Source organism: Danio rerio, chromosome 21 (assembly GCF_052040795.2).
Source record: "Danio rerio strain M-AB ecotype USA chromosome 21, GRCz13ab, whole genome shotgun sequence".
Taxonomy (NCBI): domain Eukaryota; kingdom Metazoa; phylum Chordata; class Actinopteri; order Cypriniformes; family Danionidae; genus Danio; species Danio rerio.
In genome coordinates this window covers 20176005-20198909 of record NC_141041.1, presented here as the reverse complement: position 1 = coordinate 20198909, position 22905 = coordinate 20176005, and the positions used below count along the sequence as shown (strand labels likewise).

Genomic DNA, 22905 nt, shown 5'->3' with positions numbered 1-22905 from the left:
TCCAAGCAGACTTAGAGAGCTGTAACAAAAATGGCGGCCCGCAACACGTCTTCACACACAACGAATTGTGAAAAATCTAGAAACATAAAGTTTCCCGCCTTGCACGGCGCTCTTTTTTCTGACGCGCGCGTCTTTCACGCTACAGTACGAGCGAGAAGACCTTTCTTAAAAATTCTGTTTTCTATGTCCTCCTTTCCTTCTCGGGATTGGTGTAAAGGCTGCTTCAGCTCCCCACACCGTCCGAGAAATGGCGTCTGGAGGGCGGATCTGCGCGCGCTCACGGTCTGTCTGATCGCCCGTCACGAACGCCCCGAGCGCCTGTTACTTAAAAGGAAGAATGAAATGAGTGGCGTTCAGAGGGGCTGCATTTCAAACTCTCTGAACCGCGATAATGAGACACACAGGGCACTGACAGAGCCTAGCGTGAGTAAAAGCTTTAAAGTGCTGTATTTTTGCTTACATTTTGGAAGGCAAGCTTGGATCACATCCTATCTGGATACCTGTTGTTTACACGGGGAGTTATAAAAATTAGCTTCACATGTTCAACTTTTTGATAAATTTATGATATGTTGCTGCCTAATGAATTTAAACATTTATCGGTGGAAGAAACTGAAGAAAATGTGCACAAGCCGAATTTACTTTTCTAAATCAGTAAAACATTAAAGTTAAAATGCATTTTTGTGTAAATTCAGTTAATAATTGAGAGTATTCATTCTACATCTCATTTTACTCATTCTAGCTACACCAGAATGTATTTAGTTGCAGTATAACCTATAGACCTTTTTAAATATAGAATTAAAAAAAGACCACCAACAACTATAATGGCAAAGTATTAGGACAACAGCAGCCTGCGTTTAAACATTGTTTGTATAAGAAATCCTTTGTACCCATTTCAGTGGGTTTATTTAACAAGAGTTTATCTTAATTAGCATTGTAATATTAAAACTACTGTATTTTGCATTATTTTTATTGTTTGTTTTATGGAATGTCTGCAGCAATATGGTGGTGACTATAACAAATTTCCTGTCAAGGACAATAAAGTTAATTACTACTACCACTACTATGTATATGAATTATCTTGGTGGGATTGTGCCTTTACTTGAGTAATTTACAGTCCTGAATATGTTAACATTGATAATTGCATTCCTATATAGATAATGATTATTAGAGGTGAAAAACATTCAGGATACATATGCAGAGACATAATAATACAGAACCTTAAATACAAAAATAAAACAGCAACTTTATGGAAGTCGTCTTACAAGCATTATGTCCAATACATTACATTTTCTTTAATAAAGAAGAGCTCTTACATGCAACCAGAAGCAGACTTAACCAAAAAGTGAGGTAAGCAACCGCTTAGGACCTTGAGAAAATAGGAGGCCCCGACCAATGCCAAGAAGCCTTTATTAATCATCCTAGCTATTTTCAAATTTTTCTATAATATGTTGTCTGTATCCATTAAGATTTTAATATTATTACTTATTTTCTAAACCAGGGGCCCCAATGAATAGTGGATTTTTTCTCCAGTTCTGCACATGCAAATATTAAAATCTAATCACAAATCAAAACTAATTAACTGTACATAGTTTGTGAACTTGCTTTTTATTTGCGAATACATTCATTCATTTTCTTGTCGGCTTAGTCCCTTTATTAATCCGGGGTCACAACAGCGGAATGAATCGCCAACTAATCCAGCAAGTTTTTACGCAGCGGATGCCCTTCCAGCCACAATCCATCTCTGGGAAACATCCATACACATTCACACACACACTCATACACTACGGACAATTTAGCTTACCCCATTCACCTATACTGCATGTCTTTGAACTGTGGGGGAAACCGGAGCACCCGGAGGAACCCACGCGAAGGCAGGGAGAACAAGCAAGGTTCGAATCAGCGACCCAGCGACCCAGCGACCTTCTTGCTGTGAGGTGACAGCACTACCTACTGCACCACTGCCTCGCTATTTCCGAATATATTGTATTTAAATTAAAATTAAGAAGGTTTCACTTAAAATATGTATTTTAACATGCAGTTTATTTACAAAAAATGAATCTTGAAAGAAAACAAATATTTTTAGAGAAAGAGAGTGTTTTGAGTTTCAATGCTAGGGCCCCATACCTGGAATTGCTTGGGGACCCCAAATCATTAAGTCCGCCCCTGCATATAATGCTGGATGGAATGGCAAATGGTGCAATGTTTCTCTGCAAATGTTTACACCTTTTACCAATTATCGAAAGTTAGATTCACATTTATTTTATAATGCAGTTCCAGATCACTTCTTGGCAAAGTGGAGCAACAAATTGGTTTGACATTGTTCTTTTCTTGGAGTGGGAAATAATTGCGACAAAATGGAATTGTGTTTTTCTGTTACCTGTCTTGCATAATCAAAAACAATAAACACATTGTTAAAAAAAAAAATAAATAAAAATAAGAAGAACCTGCTCTCCTGCAAGGTGGGAATTTGCCTATTTGGACACAAAGCTTTTATTCTATAAATCCACACACACCACAAATCAAAAGTACAGAATACAGGTCAAGTCACAAGGTGTGAACTGACCTGCCACAATTCTAAGATCAAATAAAGCCAAAATACCCTTTAAAACGAATGAACCTATACTTTTTAAGGCCATTTTAAATTTTAAAATAATACACCCAAATGTATTAATATTATAGACACTGTGGATCTTGGACTTCGTTTCAAACCAGAAGATTCTGAATTATCACTAGTCACACTCTCACATACTGTACTTATACATCCTTTACAGAGATGTGTTCATTGTTAAGTAAAGTAATTCTTAAGAAGTTAAATTGATAAATTTTCAACCTAAAAATTTAAATTCTGTCATATTTTTCTCATGATTTGTTTTAGACTAGTTTTTCTTCTGAATATGTTGGAAACCACTAGCCATTGATTACTATAGTATTTTATTTCTATGATGTCAATGGCTGCAGGTTTCCAGCATACTTTGAAATTTCTTCTTTTGTGTTTAACATAAGAAAAGAATCTCATAAAGGTTTGGACACTTGTATGAGTAAATGGTAAAACATTTTTTTTCTTTTTTTTGGGTGATGTAAACATTAATCTTAAACATTAATTATGGTGACTAAACAAAAATAAATAAACAAAACTGTAAAACAGTATTAAAAATACAGTGAACAATGTTGAGACAGGAAGCCACCATTTAGTCAATGTGAAAAATGCAGAAGGAAGTTTTTCATTTGACATATCACCCATGACTTGTCTGCCTAATAACCACACCCCAAAGCCACTAACTTACACATTTGAAAATCAGTACTGCAATAATAAAATACTAGACTACATCTGTTTTAAATAGTAGGATGCCGCTATAATGAACTAAAAATAAAATTAACAAAGTTAACAATTAAATTAAAAGTTAAATGTTAAGCCTTTTTATTAATTATTTCTTGGCAAGGCAAAAGATCATTTAGGTAATAAGAAATATATATATACATAAACTAAATTTGTCAAAATAATTTTGCGAATTAATAAATTACCAAATAATACAATGTACACCAGCGTTAATCTTAAAAGTATATTTGTTTTTTGATAGGGCGTTTGTTGCAGCCAGACTCACATGTAGGCTAAATTCCATTTACAAAAATAAAATGTATTTATATATCTGCCTTACAACGCATTTGTGAGTTTTAGCTAAATGTTTATTACTGCTGCTGACTCAAGATCCGCTCAGACAGTCAGTTCGACTGTTCGTTTATGAACGATTCATTTAGCTCAGTCTTTCCGATTGAAAAGATCCGACTCAGTAGAAGATCCCATTCAGGACTCGTACGCACATAGCTAACTGAAAGTGGAAGCAGCTTGTTCGTCGTTGTTTAAGATTATCAGTTATGGATGTCCCAGGTCCTGATAGTGATTGGAGGAGTCCAGCCTTTCGACAGAAAGTAGTGGCGCAAATGTGAGTATATAATTTTTCTCTTGTTTATATTTTTATATTAGCGCATTCGTGATATAACAGAGTCCAGCAAGCTAGCTAACGTTAGCTGCTAACAAGCGGATGCTCGGACTTGTTATCAGCATATCCAATATACAGTGGGACTGTTCAAGAACAGGCTGTACGTGTTTTTATGAATTAAACTTATCTCAACACAGTATTGTTACTGTGATATCACACATCCGGTCTAGAGTTTGTTTAGTTATGTAGCTAGCTACTATAAAGTTAATGTTAGCCTCACTAAGTTAAATACTAGTCAAAATGTGGTGAGCTATAACAGTCTGCAGATAGGCAGTGGAGTGATGCAGGAAAAAAAATCCCTGCAACATTTGATCTCTATCGTAATAAATAAATTTAGGGTCTTTATAATCATCTAATATTCACCCATTGGCTTATTTTGTCGTCAGTTTAAAGAAACAGTAACTTTAGCATACTAACGCGTACTTTAGGATAGTTGATTTTCTGATAAAGTTCTAATATTGAAATTAATTTGTCACCAGAATTTTGGATTACACAAATTGTGTTTCTGTAGTGAATGCAACCATATTCTATTTTATTCTAATAACTCATCTTTGTAAATATATTCGCAGCTATCCAAAACATAAAAGACCTCTAAAGTATTTTCTGTTTCTGTTTTAATCCGATAATTTCTTGCAAATGTAAAATACAAATACTGCCATTTAGAGTGTTTTTACTGTAATTAACTATCAAATCTAAATATCCAAATAATTCACTTTCATTAAGTGTGATTTATAATTTTAATTGTAATAATAGAATAATTGTAACGTAATAATATAAAATTGTTGTCTAAAAAATAAATAAACCATGCCTGAAATCATGTCTGGTTTTGTGTTATTTCTATGCCAAACAAAATGCTCTAAACTACAAATATTGTAATTTGGGAAGAGATGCCATCAGTAGTTTACAGAATAAAAGTTATCAAATACATAACTATAAATCATACATCAAGACAAACTAATAATTTTCAAGCACTCGTGTAATCATTGTTTCTTAAATGATTAATCAGTGGCTGTAAATGATAGGTAACACTTTCTTTTTTTGGTCATGAATCAGTTGTGATTAAATATTCTGCTTCTGCTATATTAAATTACAGTGAGGAAGCCATGAGAAAAGCAGGAACTGGTCACACAAAGTCCAGTACTGAGATGGAGAGCCATGTTTTTACGAAAGCAAAGACCAGAGTGAGTATTTTTAAAATGTTTTTGTCAAAAAGAACTGTTGTGTTAGGGAGTGATAGATAGAAGTGCAATGAAAAAACAACAACTCATCTTTAATTTATGTTTTGGACACAGGAGGAGTATTTATCAATGGTTGCGAGGCTGATAATTCACTTTAGAGACATCCGTAAGTAACCAACACAGATTTCAATATAAATGTTTTTGCATTGTTGTGTTTGGATGCGATATTAAATAAATGGTCTTTTATTGTAGATAAAAAAGCACAAGGTGGGCCTGGTAAGTTAAATTTTAGTTAAAAATATAAGTACATTTCAAACTTTATATATGTGTGTGTGTGTGTGTGTGTGTGTCTATTTTCTGCTAAATTTCAAGGTGATCTTGTTAATTTTTAGATCCCATCAATGCCCTGCAGAATTTACCTGGAGGTGTTCCGGGGGTTATTGGACCACGTCCTCCTGGCGCACAGATGGGTGGAATGGGGCAAATGTCAATGGGTCCACATGCCATGCAGGGAGTAGCGGGAGGGCAGCAGGGTGGTAAGTTCAATCCGCTTGTTAAGTGGTGATGTGTTTGTGACGCATGTAATACTGTTTCCGGGTCCAAGCCGCCATTTACTTGAGTGGAGAAATTATTCGTTTATGATCACTTTTTATTCATATCGCACATTAAAGTTAATTTTACATAAAGTCATAGTGTACACAACAATCTCTGGGCTTGCTGCATAACAAATACCAAAATTTTAACAATTTATAAAACAATGAATTACTTTCTGGCCATCGGATATTAGGCATGGACATATATATTGCGATTGTGACTTTCGAAAGTATTAAATCGCTTTGTAAACGTTTATTATTACCATTTCATGAATCTCCCCATTCAGTTGAATAGAGCGCTTGGACCCGGAAGCCGCTCCGTGTGACGTCACACTTAACAAGCGGATAGCTGTCTGCTGACTAAAGAGACTTTGTTGCCTAATACTCCTGGTTTACTTTTTATACGTTGCCTAGAAATGAAATCTACTTCAATGTGTACCATAGCAGGTGCTGCTGGACCCATGCAGCAGATGATACAGCAGCAGCAGCAGCAGCAGCAACAACAACAGCAGTCCATTCAGTTTCAGACGTTCCAGCCGCAGCAGCAGCAGCAGGCAACAATGCAGTCTCAGCAGCCATCAGCAATGTTTCAACAGATACGTCTCCAGCAACTCCAACAGCACCATCAGAATCAGCAAATGCAGCATCAGAATCAGCAACAGCAACAGGCCCAGAATCAGCAACAACAGAATCAGGTAATGGACCATGTGTAGCACTTAAATAGTACTAAAAATTGGTGAAATTCAGATACAGATATTGAAGATGAAAGTGAAGATGGAGTGTAATGTTGTTGATGGAAAATGGGGCTAAATAATCAATCAGTCTTAAGTACGATGATTACATTCAAATGAACAGACATTGATGATTTATTCTGATGTGTGGAAAAAAAACAGAATTATTTGTAGCATACCTGCAGTCTATTGATTACAATGAGCTCTGATTACAAATGACAATTTTTCAGAGAATGAAGATAATAAAATTAAATGTCATGCATTACTGTTTCCTGAGCAAAACATTTTATCACATCCAAATCTAAACAACAGTGTTATGTAATGCTATGGAAAAATCCATATTACATTTGAATGAATTGTTTAATATTGATATAAGACTGTTGTAAACCCCTTAATTTTTAAAAGCCTTGCTTTAATATGTGGTATGAACTAGGGCTGTGCAAAAATATCGATATCTAACTATCACGATAATTTATTTCACGATAGTGTATCGATAGTCCAACCTGAAGTATCGATTCATGTTGTGCCAAACAACCTCCTCCTTTGCTCCAGTAGATGTCGCTAACTCGCTATCAACAAAACGCCAAGTAATATGGTATCAGAAGTAAGCGAGAGTGAGCTTGGTGAAAAATATAAAGGAGCCTCCAGCTTTCACAGCTGACGTGTGGCTGCACTTTGGCTTTAACACTATACCAGAGTACTGAATTAGACAAAAAATGCCTTTTGCAAGCTTTGCAAATCTATCTTAAAATATTCAGGAAACACTACGAACTTGCGTTATCACTTAACAAGACACCACGCAGATGAATTAGCAGCACTGCGACCTCAACCGAAACCTCTTGATTCAAGGCAAACTACACTGGATAACATCATCAGCAAGCTTCTGTTTGCCTTAACTAACATTGCAGAGTTACTGAAAACTGCATAGGAAGAATGGGACATCAATTGGAAGGACCTGTCGTTGTAACAAACAACGCGTCAAACATGACCATGGCAGCACAGCTGGCCGGCATGTTGCATGTAAAATGTTTCGTGCAAGCCATCAATTTACCTATGTGCGACCAGTTTTCACAGCAAAATGTTCACGATGCTGTCAGTCGCACTGTCAGTTTCTAATAGCCTAGTTTACCGCATATTAGAGCACTGTGTTCCAGTTTCATGTTTACTTGATGCATTTGAATTTTTTTAACTTGCTTTTAGGGATGCTCATTTCAGTTAATTTTGTTAACCAACAACCACCGCTCATTAATCGGTTATTAACGGTTAACTGGTCAGATTACTATTAATTTTATTTTAAACAAATTGACGTGTCTATTTTGTGTCTGACACATTAAATATTGCATTTTAAAATACTGATTTATTTTAACGTGCTAGCATATTAATAACAGAACATAACAACAGAGCATTTTCACGCACCTGCAGTGTTTAGCACAAAAGAGAAGAATAAACTAAATAAAATGAATAAAATAAATAGGACTGCCCTAAATTATTTTCACTTAAATAATTAATTTATATTACAAAACAAAAACACTGACAGATTTTTTTTAAGAATGGGCATAGGCTGTTTTTTCATAGTTTTTTCCTTCCGTCAAATAAAAATCGCAGACTTCCTCAAATTGCCTGCTCCGTGGAAAATATGCATTTATTTAATGCCCCGCTGTTATTATATCACAAAACCATTTTACATTTTTAATAGAAATCATTACTTTAAAGATTATGTCTTGCTATTTGGTTTCCTCTCTCTCCCTCGCGGTTCAAGTGCGTGCGCTGCGTGATGAAAAGACAATGGCAACGCGTGCATATGTTGACTTTTTGTAAACAGTTTTGTTGTTTTAATATGATATTGCATTAATGTGCATACATGCTTTATAAGCTGTAAAATAAAAGGTAAAGCCTATTTGTTGTGTTTATGACGCAGATCCAGGTCAACATCAGCGATGGTTTGGCATCAACACGTCTGTATCAAACAGCAATATTCTTCTTCCATTTTGCTTCTTTGGCAAATGTGTCTGTAGGCACGGGTTATACGTTATCGTCCCACAAGTTAACTAATAGGCCTATGTCTAGCAGTTGAACAAGGGGCCGACCACAGCTAACGTGCTTTTCCATTCCAAAAACGTCTGGCGCACCTCACTCCTTTTATGTTGACAAGGAATAAAGAAGAAAAGAAGCACGGTCCTCTTATGGATGATTGAATCAGCTGGGTATCGATTGTGCAAAAGAATTGCTTGCTGTCTGTGTTGTTACAATTGTAATATTTAATAATATTGTGATATTCAAGATTTGTACATTCATACAGCTTTGGATAACTTGAAACAGCGATTAGACCTTCAGAGCGGCATTAATGCGTCCTGAAGTAAAGCGAAACGGCTATAAACTCCAGCAAGATAGAGTAATTATATGCAGAGCCATATACCTTTATCTATAAATAAAGTATAATTATGGAAACTGTGTTCATCTTAACTGTAAGCTACGTCGTGTTTGCTGGCCTCACGCATCATGCACCTGTCAGTCAGCCAGTCAGTCAGCACGTAACCCCAAAGGGTTAAACAGATAGGACACAGCATTATACGGTTACAGAAATGTTTGCGCTGTTATAATCCACTTACCTTTTAATACATTTTGGTGCGAAAATAATCCGCTATTAAAACAAAAACAACAACAACAATGACAGAATGTTTTGAATGGGTAATGTAGCCGTGGAGGGATGCAATTTGGTCCCCGCCATGGAAGAATGAATGTAGCGGAAACCATGTTCTTTAAAAGTTTTCTCTAGTTGTCTTGACAACACAAACTGCTGCTCTGGGATGAGCCGCGTGCAAAACACTTGCGGCCGTTAAAAACCATTCAAAAGATGCCCCTCTTATAATGCAAAAAAGCGAAGTCGATCGGCCCCTTATGCAGCCAAATTAAAAATATATAAAATAATATTTTTAATCGTTTAACTGATACCATTAATCGGTTACAAACGCACCCGTTCAGTTAGCAGTTAATCTATTATTTTGAGCATCCCAACTTGCTTTAGTTTTATAAATTATTAAATTTATTTAATTTATATGTGACTTTAGTGGCATATTCATTTTAGTTCAGTGCTAAATAACAATATGCATTTAATACAGTTCAGTGAGTTCTCTGTTCGATAACACTGTGCAGTTCTAATGAATCGAAATGGATAGAAAATAAATTGAAATTGGAATTTTAATTTGTCTGCTGACTTTATCAAGTTGTCAATATAACATGACACATACTAATACAAACTGTTGCAATATATCACAATATTTATTATATCGCAATATACCCATGTATCGTGATATGTATCGTATTGTGAGGCTCTTGCCAATACACAGCCCTAATATGAACAAAGTAATGCTCATAAATGACCCAAATTCAACTCAAACTAATAGCAACTTAATACATGGATAGTTTTTTAGTTACATATTCTATTTACATTGTTAGGATAGTTAACTGAGATATTGTGATCCTCAAAGTGGTGTTGGGTCTCCCAAAAATGAAAATTCTGTTATAAATTACTCGCATTCACATTGTTCTAATCTCTTGAGATGCTTATTTATTTTTGGAACACAACGTAAGATATTTTAGATGATATCTAAGAGGTCAAGAACAAGTCCAGAAGAGGAACCATAAACATTGTCAAGACTTTCCATGCGAATTTGTGTTCTGAAGATGTAGAGTCCCTATATTTATGGGGACTATATACTGTTCAGTGAGCACCGTCTTTCAGATGAGATGTTAAACCGAGGTCCTGACTTCTTGGGTCATTAAAAATCTCAAGGTTTCTTTCTGAACATAGTAGGGGTGTAACCCCGGTATCCTGACAATATTTGCTCACTGGCCTCAGTCGATCATGGCCTTCTAACCATCCCCATATCACAATTAGCTTTATCACTTTGCACCCAGAAAAGCATTATATAAATGTAAGGAATTATTATTTACACTGGTCTCAAAGGATTAGAACAACATGAGGGTGATTAATAACTGAATCTTCATATTTGGGTAAACATACTGTTTCAATGTAATTGGCATGTACCCAAGATATATCCTAATGAATCAGTATTGATCCAATCAAACTAAATCTTAATCAAATCAATTCTATACCCAGTCCTGGTGACACAACATTCTGAATAGAAATTTATTCTCCTCTATGTCTTTGACTCTAGTTGCACCAGACCAGAATGCAGCAACAGTTACAACTTCAGCAACTGCAACAGCAACAGCAGCAGCAGCTGCACCAACAACAAGTTCATGCACAGGCCCAGGCTCAGGCCCAGGCTCAAGCCCAAGCTCAAGCCCAAGCCCAGGCTCAGGCCCAAGCTCAGGCACAGGCCCAGGCTCAAGCACAGGCCCAAGCTCAAGCACAGGCCCAAGCCCAAAGTATCCAACAAATGCAGCAACAACAACAGCTTCAAGTCCAAGCTCAAGGTCAACCCCAGGTACAGGGTCAGGGAGGGGCAGTTCAGATGCCCCCTCATTCCCAGCAACAGCAAGTCTTAGTGCCTCAAATGGTTCAAGGACAGCATTCACAAATGAGCGCACTCAGCCAACAGCAGCAACTGAAGCTGCAGCAGGCAATGCAGGTAACAGAATGCAGTCATAACTTGGGCTATCTACACCTGTCAGTGACATCCATCTCAAGCCTTGTTTAAACCTGTTATTAACATGCATTCAAATTTATCTCATGTGCTCACTTAGATTTACATTTTTCAACTTTCCATTTTATTTCATCACATCACTTACACAGGAGCACTCAGTGTGATGCTGATTTTTATTGTAGTTTGTGTATTTGGTACAATAAAGTAAAGTATGCTTGGGTTTACTTTCTCCATAGACTGTATAAAAAGATGGACATCATGTCCGTGACATCAACGTAGGTTTCTGGAGAGTGCAAATGAAGCAATTATTTGATAATTGTACAAAATAATCTTAAAAAGCATTAGATTGTGTAAAGCCACATGAAACAAAAGCTGTACTAAGATGCCGTAACGGCGAGAAAACAATACTGGTCACTCAAGTGGCCACGCCCTTAATTAGGCATGATCATAAGGCTTAATATAAATTAAACAGATGATTCATGTCAAAAACAAGAGACCCTCTCACAGTTCTCATAAAGGGTAATGTTGGCTATATACGCACCAAACCCAATTTTATACCAGGCTGTTTAATTTTCGCTTGGCTTTCTCACAAAATATCCCATAATCCGTTAGCAGTCTTGAACATTTGGACACAAGCAATTACAAAAGCAATCCAATCAAATGTGTTTTTGCCTACCACTAGAAGTACATTTTACACCTACATTTAGTATTTAACTTGTGACTAGATTGGAAATGCATCTTAATACTAGGTGTAAAACGGGCCTCGTCTGATCGCAGATTGTCAGCAGAGACATAATGGCTTGTCTCTGTCTTAGATCGCTTTCTTTTTTGCCTGTGTTTTTACAAACAGGCAAGAATGCAGCAGCAGCAGCAACAACAGCAGCAACAACAACAACAACAACAACAACAACAGCAGCAGCAGCAACAACAGCAACAGCAACAACAACAGCAACAGCAACAACACCAGCAGCAGCAGGTTCAACAGGTCCAGCAGGCGTCTCAGCTTACAGCAGTGCCAGGCCAGGTAAGCCCATCAAGCCGTGGTGAGGACTGAGCGTGGAGTGATTGCATGCTCAACACTTTTTGGATGTCAAAACTGTTTATTCCTTGAGTGGTGGTGGGCTGAATGGCCAAATAACAACCGAAGGATTGCACTTCAATATTCTTTTTATCAGTATTGGTCTACTTTGGGGGCCACGTTACAGAGTGTTTTCAAACAAAAGCTGACATTTTGAAAAACATTTTTTGAAAGTAGCTGGCCACACTTTTTCTATTACTTATACTAGAGATGTAGGGGTTTTTAAAACCCATAATTTAACAACTGCAAAAATACTGCATAAAGGCTATGTTAGTCATTTTTAAACAGTTTTTTACAGCTGTGAAAACATGGATAGGTGCATAGCATAGCTAGTAGTCAATAAATTCCCAACACCGATTTCTACAAATGCATTCCGGATGCTCTTTCTGCTTTGTTTGTTAACATCTGCTTCACTAGGTCCATATACATATCGTACATCTAGGTCAAAAAATTAGCTCAACAAAATGCCCCTTTCTTTCCCTGAAGGGTGACCCTCCCATCTCTGAGCATTCGGCGGATGTTAACATTTCGCTTCATGTTGCTTTCATTCACCTTGTCCCATACGTGTGGCCTCAGTTAATATTAAATCCAGATATTCAAATCTCCATTCTGTTGTTGAGCTGTAAAAACAACAGAGCAGTCAGTTTAAGTTTGAGTAGTGATTAGTTTTTTTTTTTTTTTTTTTTTTACTCTCATTTGCATTTTGCGTGTTTGTGCAGCTAACAGCCTGACTGCATGCTTGCAATTTTGAATTCACAAAGCCCTTTCTGCATGCATCTGACAAAAAATGTGTTCCTTTTTAAGTTAGCTTGTACACGTATGTTCTTTTGAGTCTTTAAATGATTTCCTTAATGTATCTGAAGGGAAATAAAGAGGGTTGCCTTGCATCCAGTCCTCTTTTTTTCAGAGCTCCCTTCTAAAGTGCATTAGCAAATGGCAAACTCAACAGCTTTAATGTAGAGTCGAAGGGCTTGTTGGAGATGCAATAGAAGCCACTACATCTTTTCTTGCACTGCATGGTTCTGATATGTGAAAAGAGCATGAAGTCCCAGGGCTTGCTATGTCTAGACAACCAGTGTTGTTAAAGGAATATTTCAGGTTTAATGCAATTTAAGTTAGAATCTGCATCATTTTAAAATAAGAATATATAATTTAAGATAAACTTATTACAGTGAGCTGAAAAAAATAAATGTACGAGGCGATTATTATTATTGTTAGTTTTTTAGGGATAATTTTAATCAGAGCAGAATTCCTATTCATGAAGTTGTGCCATTATTTAAACAATTTCGTTGTATATTTGTTTTCAAGTACAAATATCTAAAGATCTTAATCAGGTTATGTTTAATGGGGATGCAAATTTAACACATGAAGCCCTGTATTCTGAGAAATTGAACACACTTTAACCAGTTTGTGCTTTAAACAAGAACAAATATCTAGCAATGCATTGTGAAAATGACTTGCTTGTTTGAATTAAATTGATTTCTCTAAGCTCACTTGCAAATATTTGTTCTTGTTTCGGTCCTAAATTTATTTATATATTTTTTCAATCAAGACTTTTTATTTAATAAAGTAAGCTTCCCTTGTATCTTGATTTAATAGTCATTAGGCATTTTCATTGGAAAAATTAACAAAAATAAGCATTGATTTGCAGGATCAGCAGAGTTATGCAAATCATCATAATTTTTTTCTATTGATTTACTAGAAGATTGTTACAAATACTGTAGCAACAGTTAGACTGGGTGTTGTATTGTTTCAAATTAAAATAAATTGAAGTTTACATTGTGTAACTTTACTTTTAACAACTGTCCTCATTCACTTCTATTATAACCCGTTTTGTTTACTACAATGTAGTACACCATATAGAAAAGTGCTGTTGATTTAGCCTAACTTGTATTAAATCTAGATATTAATTTACCGGCACATTGAATGACAGGAAGCTCGCTATACTGCTTTGTCTTTTATTTATGGATAGCTTTGTTTTGCATAACTGAATGTGCATCTGTGCTTGCAGACCTGTGGAATCTGTTTCCGTTTGCATTCTTGCATGTGCTTCCTCATGTCCGCTGATGCACTGCATTTATTGTTTTGCTTGTGACATGTCTGTTGTCCCCTCTGTCCTCCTCCAAGATGATGCCCCGTCCTGGGATGCAAATTCCACCCCGGTTGCCCCGCGCCACCCCGAACTCTGCCATTCCTCAAAACCCCGTTGCCATTGGAGGACAGCAAATGCCACAGGTATTTACCACAGGGCTGAGTGCTGGGTCTCAGCGCTGCAACCCAGTGGCTGCGTACATCAGTGGCTTTACACTAGAGTGAAGGCTGTCCATAATCCACACTCATCTGCCTTTCTTTATTTCCCACTTCCACCCCACAGTCAGAAACATTTAGTCAGAAATTACCCAGAAGCACTAAATAAAAATAAATGTGTCGTAAAATCGAGATAATAAACAAAAAGTTTGTGGCACAGGTAAGTGAACTGAATTTTGTTATTCTATTATGTGACAAATGGAATGCTAGGTAAATGTTTAGATGGTGGTTGTATAGCACCATCTATTGGTGCTGTACGGTCAAAGCAAGATCAGCTTGCCCCCATGTCTGTTATCTCTTAATAACTTGCTTCCCCAGTGCAGTGTCAAATCATGTAGCTAATTTAAATAATTTGTAATAATCTTTCATGTCTCTTCTTTTAAGGCTCAGCAAATGATGTCATCACCCTCCCCAGTTCAGGTGCAGACGCCCCAGTCAATGCCACCTCCACCTCAGCCCCAGCCATCACCCCAGCCTCCTTCCTCTCAGCCCAACTCTGTCAGGTACAGTGCAATTGTTTTTTTTACTATATAAACTCAGCAAGCACTTAATTAGGTACGTTCAACTGCACTATAAAAATATTAACCAATCACCTTGCAGTAACTCAAGAAGTGCATTTATGCACGGTAAAAAAAAATGATCTGTGCAAGTTCAAACCAAGCATCAAAATGAGGAACAAAAGTGACTCTGAAAGTGGCATGGCTTATGGTGCCTGACAGGTTTGTCACCTTCAGAGAATGGCCATGAAGTGGAAAATATCCAATTCTGTGGACAAAAATGCTAGCAGGGTGTACCTAATAAACAATCCAGATATTATACTGACTAATATTGACATAACTACACAAGGTTAACTCTCCCTTTTATTGCCTTCTAGCTCTGGTCCGACCCCTTCTCCAGGAGGGTTCCAGCCCAGCCCCTCTCCTCAACCATCCCAGAGTCCTGCCTCTTCACGCACACCCCAGAGTTATCCCCTCCAGGTGCCTTCACCAGGACCCCTGAACACTCCTGGTACAGAAATGCTTTCTTATTATACTGCTGAAGTACATTAATCCTAGCCATTATCAGGAAGTCTACTATTTTACATATTAAATTCAAATAATGCTATGTTAATAGTTAACAATGTAAATATATAACTTTTATAATAGATAATGTTATACATTTTTACATTCACTTTCCTGTCTTATAACTCTTAACTTGATAACACAGTAATTGTGATGTTCTGTAAATTACATTTTTGTGATTGCTTACTTTATTCTGTTGCAGCATGTAGGATTTTTTTCATTTTATTTGCTATTTTAAATTACATAAAAGCAATTATTTGCTGCTTTGTTGCAGAATTTTTATTATTTATATTTTATGGTTGATTTATGGATTATAGGCAACCCAAGCTCTGTGATGAGCCCTGCTGGGGCCTCACAGTCTGAGGACCAGCTGTACATGGACAAATTAAGGCAGCTTTCAAAGTACATTGAGCCGCTGCGTAGAATGATTAACAAAATAGACAAAAATGAAGGTAACACTTTAAGTTTTTCACTTGTCTTACTTATTGATGTGTTCTCAATTTATCTTTGTGCTCATGCTTTTATGTTTGACCTTTACAGACAGAAAGAAGGATTTGAGCAAAATGAAAAGTTTGCTCAACATTTTGACTGACCCAAATACAAGGTAAAGTGGCAGGCATGCCTTTGGTCTTTTTGGTCACATTTTTTTGGCTAGCAATTAAAGGCTCATATTTTTTTGCTGTCTTGCTTTAGGTGTCCACTTAAAACTCTACAGAAGTGTGAAATAGCGCTGGAGAAACTGAAGAATGACATGGCAGTGGTAAGAAAATTGAGTCAACACATAAAGTCAATTGGTCAGCATTGGTTATTTGAATTTAGTAACAGATTATTTTCATATCCAGCCGACGCCGCCACCTCCTCCAGTACCCTGTACTAAAAAACAGTACTTGTGCCAGCCAATTCTGGATGCAGTCTTGGCCAACATCCGCTCTCCAGTTTTCAACCATTCGCTATATCGCACATTTGCTCCTGCTATGACAGCAATTCATGGACCCCAAATAACGTAAGATCAACAGATGAGTACTGGTTATTTAAGCTGTCTTCACTGTAATCAATGTGTTTAAATAAAACTAATGTAACATGCACAGACCTAAATGTATTGCCACAAAATGATTCTTTACATTTAATTTTGGTAGGTAGTTATAATATAAATGCCCTTTCATAGAGTCCAGAGACCCCCAATTGATTTCCAACTCTCTACACCAGCCAGCCATATCTCCTAAATTTACATATCTGTTTCGTCATTAAAGGGGGCCCTCAATTCCATCCCGTAAACGAAAGCTGGAGGATGATGAACGGCAGACCATCCCTAACATACTTCAAGGTGAAGTGGCTCGGCTTAATTCCAAGTTCCTGGTCAATCTGGATCCATCCTTTTGCAGCAATAACGGAATGGTGCATCTCATATGCAAACTAGGTCAGTTCTGAAACTGAGCCCACTATTAAGCCCTGTATGTGTGCTTAAATAAAATGTTTAAATTAATAAACTGACTCTTTCCATTTTCTCTTTCTAGATGATAAAAATCTTCCCAGTGTGCCCCCTCTTCAGCTGAGCATCCCAGCAGACTATCCTGATCAGAGCCCTCACTGGGAAGATGACGGTCAGCAGTATGGTGAGTCTAAATGTACCAATATACTGACACTGACGTCATTTTGAACAATCCGAATGAAATGAAAATAGTTTTGAGTTCATTTTTGCCATTTTAATAAAGGTCACCAAAGCAAACTATTTTGGGAGAGTTAATTTTTAAGTGATTATTCCATTGCATGGTATGGCTCAAATCTAGGGGATTTTCCACTGTTTTCCCATGTAGTATCTGGTACTTTCTTAATACCACCTTGGATGTGGTTCCAAGTGAGCCGTAACAAAACGTGATTTATACACACTGTTGGTCACTGATTGGTCAGAGAAGATTATCACTACCAGGGGCTGTGTCTCCATAGTGGAAATTGTGTTTTGCATATGGCAGTACTATTTTCAGGCGATTGTCAAAATGTGTGGTGCACATTCTGAAGCATGATAAATGCACTTCCTCACAAACGCACAACCATTCTTTCTTTTTTTGTTAAGTAGACGCGCATAGAATCTACATCACTTGTTTTTTTCTGTGCCATAGAATAAATCTAATTGAATAAAATTAAATACTACTGCCAGATATCTACGAAACTGTTTTTCTCTCTCCACAATTGTTGTGTTTAAGGGATATACGCAAGTAACATTTTTACAATTTAAAATACAATAAAAAACCTGAAAAATCACAGGTACATAAGTATTGCTCAATACTTTGTTAATGCACCTTTGGCAGCAATTACAGGCTCAAGCCTTTTTGAATATGATGCCACAAGCTTGGCTGTAGATACTTCTTGGCTGTTAAATTTTTCAGTTTTTTTTTTATTATTAATAAATATGCAACAATTTCCAAAAATCTTTTTTTCATATTGTCTTTATGGGGTATTGTGTGTAGAATATTGAGAAAATAAATTAATTGAATTAATTTTAGAATACGGCTGTAACGTGTAGAAAATGAAGCGCTATGCTTTAATACTTTCCGGATGCACTGTATGTATTAATAATGGAACAATATTCTATTCCTCAGCCTTTTCAAATTTCTTTTTGCCCCCACACAAAGTACAAAAAAATACTTCTTTTGAGATATATCAGGGCCTTAAGCTTGATTTGTGCACTAGAACTGCCAGTGGTGGTTGTATATCTAAAATCATGGGTAAATCAGTGGTCAAAGTTTACCCATGCCCATGACTGTTTTGATATGGCTAAAAAACTCTCTCAAAGTAATGCCATGAAATGATTATTTTTAACCATCAGCTATGATGCTGAGTCGATGCAGAACATATCACTCACCCCTGGTATCACCCACCATCAAACTCCACACCAATTATGGCATTGAATGCCTCTAATACCTGTTCCGGATCCATTAATCACTTTTATCCCACATAGTGACTAAAACTGATTACTGCTACCCCAGTAGGAAAAGACATTGCTTAGCAACACGACAACAGGGGATTTCAAAATAATTTCTTGAATTTTTTTGTTTTTTTCGTAAAAAAAAATCACTGGTAGACTTGTACCATATTAATAATCTGTCATGTACATTTGAAAATTGCTATGGGTGAATTTAACCCTATGGCAATTCTAGTCTTAAATGTCAGCAAGTTATCTTAAGTACTCTTTTAAAATGCTAGACAGAAGGTACATTGAAGAGTGTTGGGGAAAAAAAACAACAGCTATTGGCTAATACATAATATTTTGTTTCTTTATGTTCCTTGTTCCTGGATGACAATAACTACCTTTCCATCCACCTATTTTTATGCGCATTTTGGACATGCGCATAAAACACGAAGAAGGAAACGCCAAGATGTGCATACATTTTTTAAATGCGCATAATAAATGTATGGGCATAACTGAGTAGGATAAACTTTTTATTCTATAAGAAAAGATGCGCATATGATGGAAACGCTTTTACTGAACAAATTCCAGTATGTGCAAGAGATCAAATGTGTATGAATGAACAAACTAGCAGGCTGAGCATACTGTAAAACATTGGTGTTTTGGTTATTCTAAAACATTGTAAACAATTCAGTATTTGTGTTAATGTATTATTAATTAACAGTTCATTGCATGTTGGCATCATCTTCTGAGGCGCAAGTAATTTATTAAATAAGGAAAAGATTCACAGCTTCTCCTACCACAGAAAATTCTGTATTTACTGTAGATATTTGGCGCCAGTAAATCAGCAAGTGATGATTTTGTTCTTATTGACTCGTTGGATGTAAACCCTGCTTAATTTGTACACCTTTATGCGATATTCCGGTTTTGTGCATAAAGTTAATTTGCATTTTTGGATGGAAACAGCTAATGGCTTCCTATTTTCTAACATTCTTCAGATTATCTTGTTTTGTGTTCAACAACAGACAGAAATACATCAAAAGTAAATTTTCATATTTGGACTATCCCTTCATGCATCTAATTTATAGTCTGTGAAAAGTGTCAACCCAATACTTCCTTGCCTTTGTCTTCCTGTTTTCAGAGGCCAACCCCTTCCTGCAGACTGTGCATAAGAATATGACCTCTAAACTTCTTCAGCTCCCTGACAAGCACTCGGTGACCGCGCTGCTAAACACCTGGGCTCAAAGCGTAAGGCAGGCCTGTCTTTCAGCTTAGAAGTTTCCCATCAGCACTAGCACCTGGAATGATGGCAATATATTAATATTTTCTCTGTCTTTTTATTTACCTGATAAATCTTCTGTTTTGTTTAGCTCAGTACACTAAAGCCTTAACTGTGCATTGCTCGATTAATAAAGTCATTTAAACTGCTGCTTGAATGTGAAATGTGTGGCATGGAATTTATATACATGTAGTTATGTAATCACATGATTGGTCAGTTAGCGAATGGTTCTTTGCAGTCGACGTCTCTGCACAGCCTGTGTTCTCCGGTGTCTGTCGGCTATGTTGTTGTTGAGGGTCTGCTTGAGGGCTGGGAGGATCACTTTCTCTGCTTTACTGGCTTGAGACACAGGGCTGTTCAGATAATGACAGATCAAAATGATTTGTTCCTGATGTGATGTTTAGAAACCATATATATCATGTTTGATATTTTCTAAAAATGACTTACAGTCCTTTGGGCAATGTTTGGAGAGAAAGCTGTGGAAGTGGCTCTGAATCTTCAGCTCTGACAAAAAAAAAGTGACTTAATTTTAAATGTAATGTATTGTGTATTTAAATAACACAGTAATTAACCACAGCCATGATGGTAAGGGCCGACAGAGGGTATTTAGCCAGGACACCGGGGTACACCCCTACTCTTTACGAGTTGTGCCATGAGATTTTTAATGACCACAGAGAGTCAGGACCTCCTGTTTAACATCTCATCCGAAAGATGGCGCTCACTGACAGTATAGTGTCCCCTTCACTATAGTGGGGCAATAGGACTCACACAGACAGCAGGTCCGATTAAGGATAAAGAGTAAGATTATACATTATAAGTACTAAAGACCAGTTAATATCTTAATACTAGGCAGATAATAACTTAGTAGTTACATAACGGCAATGAAAAAACCCAAAGTGTTAGCAAAACAGATGATAAAGGGTTGAAGTGCTTCTTATGAGGGAAATTTCTCCATAGTTAATGTAAAAAGTCATTATAATCTAATTAAATTAATAAAGAAATTAAAATAATTATACAACATTCTATTTACTTACACATGTAAAATAATGTTATTTAAAACCATTAATAAATGTGGTAAAGCTATTGAGGGAAATTTGTATATAAAATATGTTGTATATAAAATCTTTTTTCAATTTTAATTTAATTTTGGAAAGGACCGGGACAACTACAAAAGCTTTCTGTAATGCTGAAGATAAATGTAGCAATAAATTACCTTTTACCATCAGCAAGGTAAGCCTTGGTCATAATGTAATTCAGTGATTTTCTTGTTGAAAACTATTTCTTTGAGAACCGCCTTCACTCGTAAAATCTGAGAGAAGACAAATTAGGATGTATTTTATAATCGCTTTATCAGGTTTAACTAATTAACACAAATATATAATCAGTCAATCAAAATCCAACAACCCATCCCAATAGGCATGTAGATGTAGTCAGGATGATCTGCTGATGACCTCACCTCCTGGGACTGTAGGCTGTTAGCGTTGTACAGCTGCCGTATGATGATCTCACACTCCTGTAGGCTGGGAGCTCGAGGGGCCTGAGATGGACTACACTGGATCATTAGAGGCTGGAGAGAAGTGATGAACCCTGCTTTGGCTTCTGTAGAACCTTCTATTGACCGCTTATTCGGCATCCCTGAACTATTTGATCGGCTTTCTCTGTATTTTAAATGAGTGTTGAATGTATTAGGGGATGTTAGTAATCTGCATCACTTTATTTACATCTTTATATTAAACTACTTGAAAGATGTACTGAAAGGGATAAATCTAAGAGAATTCAATCTTTGTAGTCACCTGATCTCTGTAATTTGTGATGAGCAGGTGTCCTCCAGAGTTTGTTCCAGATAATTCCTTCGGTCTTTCTGGAACTTGTTGCTCTCCGTATGCCGTTTATGGATTTTACAGCTGCCTCCTGTCATATATATATTTTGTAAAATGTTATTTTTGGGTGAACTATCCCTTTTTAACTATAGAAGTATAATATAAGTATAATATACACTACTGACAAAAGTCTTGTCGCCTATCCAAGATTTAGGAAAAACAAATAATAACTTGACTTCTAGTTGATCATTTGGTATTAGAAGTGGCTCATATGAAAGTTAAACGCCTCTAGATTATGCGCTTATTTAACCAAAAATAAATATGACTATGCCTTGATTTTTTTGTTGTTTAATTAGGACAGTAAGGCCAGACTTTGTTTAGACAAAAGTCTTGTCTTTTAATAGAAATAATGTACAGTATAGAATATAAAGTCATGGTGCAGTGGAAAAATAATTAATAATATGTATGACTCCCATGAGCTTGGATGACTGATCCTTACATCTCTGCAGTGATTCCAATAACTTATTAAAAAGTCATCTGGAATGGCAAAGAAAGTGTCTTGCAGGACTACTAGAGTTCATCAAGTTTCTTTGGATTCATCTTCAATGTCTCCATCTTACCCCAGACATGCCCAATAATGTTTGAATCTGGTGACTGGGCGGGCCAATTCTGGAGCACCTTGACCTTCTTTGCTTTCAGGAACTTTGATGTGGAGGCTGAAGTATGAGAAGGAGCACTATCCTGCTGAGGAATTTACCCTCTCCTATAGTTTGTAATGTAACGGGCAGCACAAATGTTTTGATACCTCAGGCTGTTGATGTTGCCATCCACTCAGCAGATCTCTCACATGCCCCCATGCTGAATGTAATATGATTTTTCCTTCACCAAACTTGACTGATTTCTGTGAGAATATTGGGTCCATGCGGGTTCAAATAGATCATCTGCAGTATCTGTGATGATTGGGATGCAGTTCAACAGATGATTAATCAAAAACAATCTACCTTTTGCCACTTTTCCAAACGATCAAGTAATCAAGCTATTATTTGTTGCTTTTACAACTGGGATTGACAACAAGACTTTTGTCAGGTAGTTTATAGATGACGGCTGCCTCCTGTCATATCTATTTGGTAAATTTTCATATTTGGGTGAACTATCCCTTATAATTACCTATACAAGTATAATATAACTATAATATATAGATGACAGCTGTCGTATTTATATATTGTAAAATCTAAAATGTGTACCAAAACATGTCATATGGGTTTGAGAAAAATAATCACTCAACCTTTACGGCTTGAATTTGGAGGCTCCATTATCAGCTTATACTGCAACTCTGCAACCACAA

General features: G+C 36.6%; 2 protein-coding genes across 5 annotated transcripts in view; one reads left to right on the top strand and one right to left on the bottom strand.

The window, feature by feature from the left end:
- Positions 1-355: 355 nt before the first annotated feature.
- Positions 356-19902, top strand: med15 (mediator complex subunit 15). 4 transcript variants are annotated; one of them, XM_087299460.1, is made up of 18 exons: positions 356-423; positions 5092-5179; positions 5291-5342; positions 5429-5452; positions 5569-5712; positions 6214-6464; positions 10679-11095; positions 11961-12134; positions 14316-14423; positions 14880-14998; positions 15370-15503; positions 15874-16008; positions 16097-16160; positions 16250-16316; positions 16399-16559; positions 16807-16973; positions 17071-17169; positions 19603-19897. In XM_087299460.1, exons 2-18 carry the CDS (start codon positions 5102-5104, stop codon positions 19734-19736), a joined length of 2328 nt encoding a protein of 775 aa, XP_087155586.1. In that variant the 5' UTR covers positions 356-423; positions 5092-5101; the 3' UTR covers positions 19737-19897.
- ccdc74a (coiled-coil domain containing 74A) overlaps positions 19784-22905 on the bottom strand; it is a 4133-nt gene continuing 1011 nt past the window's right edge. The window contains 7 exon segments of the mRNA NM_001282393.1: positions 19784-20093; positions 20188-20244; positions 20954-20994; positions 20996-21049; positions 21197-21398; positions 21534-21651; positions 22846-22893. Coding sequence (NP_001269322.1) covers positions 19958-20093; positions 20188-20244; positions 20954-20994; positions 20996-21049; positions 21197-21398; positions 21534-21651; positions 22846-22893 — 656 coding nt within the window. The 3' untranslated portion in view covers positions 19784-19957.